At 42.0% G+C, this 5,570-nt stretch overlaps 1 protein-coding gene across 2 annotated transcripts in view; it reads right to left on the bottom strand.

Annotated features, from left to right (window-relative positions):
* Positions 1-2,938: 2,938 nt before the first annotated feature.
* The window catches only part of LOC105430074 (uncharacterized), a 48,075-nt gene continuing 45,443 nt past the window's right edge, over positions 2,939-5,570 (bottom strand). For both annotated transcript variants that reach the window (XM_089082341.1, XM_089082346.1), the window contains one exon: positions 2,939-5,554. In XM_089082341.1, coding sequence (XP_088938467.1) covers positions 5,385-5,554 — 170 coding nt within the window. In that variant the 3' untranslated portion in view covers positions 2,939-5,384. The remainder of the gene's footprint in view (positions 5,555-5,570) is intronic.

Below are 5,570 nucleotides of genomic sequence, written 5' to 3'. Positions count from 1 at the left end.
TGCAGCTGTATACCTCTGCCAACCCTCTAATTATTATTTTATTATTATTAGTAAAATTGATAGAAAAATTTTATAATACTTTCTTTTCTAAATATATTTGTTAGTGAGATAAAAAAAAAATAAAAATAAGAAAGTGAATATAGTTGACGAGAATGCATTTGAACGCAGTTTTGCAGGGCGCACGGGGCTATTTATTTCTTCCTTTCTTTTATTACAAACTTACATGACATGTAAAACAAAACACGTGAGCATGCAGAAGCGAGATTCGAAACTGATGCGATTTCCGACTGATTTAACTTACGACGCTGCGGCCACGAAAAGATATATCTCGTGCGGATCGATGTGTAGAGATCATTTTTACGTGTCTGCAACATCGAGCATTCTAAATTCAGCGGAAATCACGCCGGTCTCGATCCTTGTGCAAAAACATCTCGAACAGGCGGTTGATCTACGGTCGATCGACGAGGAGAAAATCAAGACGCGTGAGGCACACAGGCGACAAATTCTAAGGTATAGTGTATATTTATTATATTATCATTTTTATCATATAGCATAACATCGTTATTTCTATAATAATAATAATAATCATCATCATAGCACCATGAACACTCCACAGTAAGTTTTTTTTTCTTTTTTTTTTTTTTTTCTCTTTTAATTCGTTATTCGAAAAGAACGCGACGCGCCGATGCGCTGCGACGGGTGAGAACCGCGATCGTGTAAGGAACTCGAACAACACTGAGAAAATTAGAGAACATCCGAGTGACGTTCGTAAAACATCCCGAGCATCTTCGAAACGTTTTTTTTTTTTAGAGGGAAGGAGGGCGTCTCTCCGAGGATCTTTGTCAATCCCGCGTTGTCCCGAAACGCGAAGACTCGCGTTACTCTCGTTGCGCAACAATGGGACTCTCGACCGGATGTGACCGAATGATCTTCTTCCCTTACTTCTTGCGTCAGGAAACGACGATTTCTGACTAGAGCTTCTTGTAGGATATCCGAGAAAATTTCGCGGTGGAGAAAAAGCGCATTTCTTTTGATTTTGTCGACTTGTACCGTCCGGCACGTGAAATAAGAAGCAATCAGAGGGGAAAAACAACGCGAGCGAATCGGGAAACATCGAGAGCGAAGGTATCCTCCATTGCCCGATGACCGACAATTTTCCTCTCCTAATAATAATAATTATTGATTGTTCTTCGATATCGCACCGTTCTCGCACCCGTCGGGCACCGCGATTTGGGGGTTCATACAGGTGTTGAGGCTCATGTTTTTCACATTTCGCTTATTCTCTCCTGCTTTCTCTCTCTCTCTCTCTCTCTCTCTCTCTCTCTCTCTCACACTCTCTCTCTCTCTCTCTTTCTCGCGCGCTTTCTCTCTGTCTCTCTTTCTCATGCTCTCTTATACTTCCTTCTTTACGTACTCTTCGTTCATATATTATATAGATATCTATATATATATAATATATATTTTTTTTTCTTTCCTCATATTTCCCGCTAATCTGTTTCGGTGAAAGCTCGTTCCTAATTTTTTATTTGTTCTTTTTTTTATTATTTTTATACTTTTTATTTAAATTACTCCAATAAATTCATTGTTTATTTAATCTATCCTGCGCGCGTCATCATCGATCGACAATAGCTTCTCATTTAATAGTTTATTAATTTATTTTGTTTTCGTTAAATTGAATTTCATAATTTTAACATCCTACCTAGATAACTGGTCATTATATTACTTGTCAATAAATAATACATAAATACATAGGTACACATATTTCATCATTATCATCCCTCTCCCTCTCTTTATCTTTCTTTCTCCTGTCTTCCTACTTCTTGTTTAAATATCTTCTCTCTTTTACATCAACTCGCTATCATACGTATGAAGGTATCGATAAATATAAAAAATCTCTATCCATGTATATGACAGAAAGAGAATGATGATGATGATGATGATAATGACCCTCTCTCATAAACGTAATCGTAATATCAATAATATTAATAGTAATCGCAATAATAATAATAATAATAATAATAATAGTAGTAGCATAATAATATCAATCGCAATGATAACAAGCATAATAATCGTTAAAAATAATCGATATGCTAATAATCGTATTTATAACAATATCGATCGTTCTCATCTCTCTCTTTTTCTCGATGTCACCTACGATGTCATACACCACTCTTTTTTTACGTTTTCTTCTATTAAAAAATTCTTTCGCTCGCTCGTCCTCTTCGCCAATTGGCGACGTAAAATCTTGGTCGCGCATGACTCCGCCGAAAACAAAAGGACAGTCAGTCTCTCGCGGACTTCCTTTGACAACTGATTTCCGAACGGACGCGTCTCCGCGTCCGGTAAACGCCATAAAATGATCACGAACGCGAACGAAGAATGGAGCAATAAATAAACGAATGACAGATGAGTACATGGGCGATACGTGTATATATATATATATATATATATATATATATATATATATACGTGTAAGTATATAATGGGAAAAATTAATCTTGCGATGAAAACAGAAAATCTGTGTGTAACTTACAGGCGGTAAAAAACTTACGCACTAATCTATAGAAACCGGGGCCCGTGGGCCACTCTATCGCGCGTCGTTTGCAGCGACAAGATAAATCGCTTTCATCATCGTCTTCTCCCCCGATATCACCGTACCTCAAATATCGTCATCAACGATCGGTCTAATCGAGCACCATCGTTTTCGTGTAGGCACGAATGTGTCTCGTATAGAGGAGAGCTTTCTCCGACTTTCATTCGGCGAAATCCGTTTGTTAATCATTAGGGGAATATGCTTCAACCGAACGGTACAAAAGACGTCCTGATCTCTTTAGACGGTCCCGTCTTTCAAATATTAATTGGATAATTTTTTTTATCTGTTCACGTAATAAGATCGTAAGATGTTTGTCTCAGGCAGGTTAAAAGTCTACCTTTGCAATATTAATTTTGTCAAAATATTACTTCCGTCGATGGATCTCGCGAGAATGGTGAGTAAAGGTGTCCTCTATAAGTTACAGTTCGATATTGCGCTTAATCGCACTTGTCTTTCTATTTACCTCTCTCTCCGTATATCGATTCTCCTCCCGGCCTATATGTTCTCCTGTAATTTCAGATAGAGATCAACCACTTCTACATATGCGCTCCATACGTCCCTCACAGCCACCTTCAGCATCTTTCTCGTGTCGAGTCGAAACCAACGTATTTTGATTTTAATTCGAATTTAATTCAATGCGATACATCGACTCAATACGACATCGTTGGCATGCGATGGTTGCGATCTGGGGGTACGCACGCAGGGGGCTAGGGGTCGGCATTAGATGGGTGTTTTTTAAGGTACAATTACAAGAACGTTTAGAGTCGAAATATTTGGTACGACCTGTTTCTCTCTTTCGATCACTTAGAAAAGATGGGGTATCCCCAGACAGCATAAGTGTCTAAAAGGTCGTAAAGAACATCCGAAAGAACTGGGCTTTCCGGAAATTATTCACGTAGTATGTACGTCTCGCACATACATCCTAGACTTTTGTGCTGTTTGAGCAGAAGTTAACGTACCACCATTCTCTACGAATATTCCCTTGTAAACGCGTGTCTTCTACGTCTCAGGAAGTCATGGTAAATACCTTTTACGCTTTCACTGTGAGATAAAAATGAATGAGAGACCTATCATCGACTTTCTAGAAATGATCATGTCCCATGTAGTGAGAGTCTCGAATAAGCGCGATGTTCGACATGTTCTCCGTCCGCGTAAATCAATCGCCATCGTTGTCCGTCGTTGTACTCATCGCCTCACTATCTTTGTCAGTTCGTCGCGCTTTGGCTTAAAACGCCCTAGTTGAGAGAAAGTTAAGTACAAAAAGTTTCATCGACATCCGCGAGTGCACTCTCGCTGATTTCAAGATCGCCAGCGGACGGATTTGCGGATATCTGGATTCGAGGATCGAGGTTCCAGGATCAGATATCCGATAATTCGCGCAGCCGACGAAGTCTGTGATCAGAAACTCGCGACCACCATTCCTCCGCGTATCTCTATTCTCTACGATATAGAAACACGACACACAGATAATTCCTACCCTAGTACTTCCCGATGGAATTTAGCCCCGTTTTTTTACCTACGCACGAATAGACATTTACGACGAGAAAGGGGACCGTTAATCACGTAACAACGAAGGGTAATGTTTTGCAGATGAAAACGTGGATCGTTCTCCTCGTGTCCTCCATCGATGGAAACCGTGCGGTCCATCGACGACACGAACGGTGAATCCTCCCGATACACGCGCGTCCATTGAACGCGCGTTTTTGTCCCGCTCACCAATGTACGCGTCTCCCCGCGTAAAGCGGATCTGCGGATCTTTCTCTCATTTTTTTTCTTTTTTTTCTTTTAACTGATACACTGAATACTACGCGGTGCTCTTGAAGCGGCAGCTGTGTCAGAGAGATATTAAAAGTTTTACTTCGATCTGTTGATCGAGGAGAGAGTGCGGGCGAGGAGGGTCTCGATTGTTCGTTGAACGCGGATCGCGAGAATTAGAATATCCTAAGATCAATTTGTATTTGGTAACTAGCGTACGGATTGTCGCAGAACCGCGGCGCTTACGGACCGTAATCGTCGATTCGCGATCGACCGTCGTTCGTGTAACGTCATGATCATCGTCCCCCTTTTCTTCAGCCCCGGAAAAAACCTTCACAAGAACGTCCTTAAGAACTCGAATAGTGATCGATAAGGTATTTGCAGGCGGTATCAGCGCACTACGGGCTGCGAACGGTGCAAAGTGTAGAAATACAAACATTCGTCGGACGCCTGATAGGCACCAGTTGTTATGCCAGCGCAGCGTGAGCCTTAATCAAATGCGGAATTCTTCCTATCGGTAGTTGGTTTCTTAGAAGTAAGTAATTAATTTATACCTTGTATCCCCGTATAAGAGAAAAAAACCCCCGCGATCTCACCCCTCTCCCCTTTCTCTCTTCTCGTCGCCCGCACCGTCTCCTCACGAAGGAATAAGGAGAACGTCCTAAACTTAGATTAAACAATCCCAACTTGAGACCTGCGAATCGCGATCGAAGTCGAGTCGGTCTCGCTTCCTCGGGACTGCCTCTATATTGTTCGACGGAATTTCTACGATCTTGCTAGGCCGCGGAGCTACGACCGCGAGGGAATCTCAAAAATTTCGAAATGCTGTTCGTTTTCGGGTCTCCTAGAAGGGAGGGTCAGGAATCACCTGACAGGACGGTAGGTCGGCCTTAACGCTCGACCCCTTTTTTTCTCTCTTTTTCTTTTTTTTTCATTTTTTTTTCTCCCGCGGAAATGGGTCCAAAAGCGCGGAGTAACAACGCGTTCTGGACGCCGCTCAGAACTCGACTATTACGGCTGAGCAGGCCGCCAATCCCTAGAACTCGAGCCTGTAGGCGCTGCAACTAGTCTCGTGATCCTGGAGATTAATAGTGCACCGAGATGCGGACGGTGACAGATCTATGCGGTTCGCCGCGAGCGCTTCCTCGTTATCGGCGACCCAGTAACCCAGAGTGTCGGTGTCGTAGGTCGGAATCATGGTTACCTCTGAGAAGAAAGAAAT

This window comes from Pogonomyrmex barbatus, unplaced genomic scaffold (genome assembly GCF_055798465.1).
Source record: "Pogonomyrmex barbatus isolate J1 unplaced genomic scaffold, ASM5579846v1 scaffold1, whole genome shotgun sequence".
NCBI lineage: Eukaryota > Metazoa > Arthropoda > Insecta > Hymenoptera > Formicidae > Pogonomyrmex > Pogonomyrmex barbatus.
The sequence above is the reverse complement of the archived record's forward strand: the minus strand, read 5'-3'. Positions and strand labels throughout refer to the sequence as shown.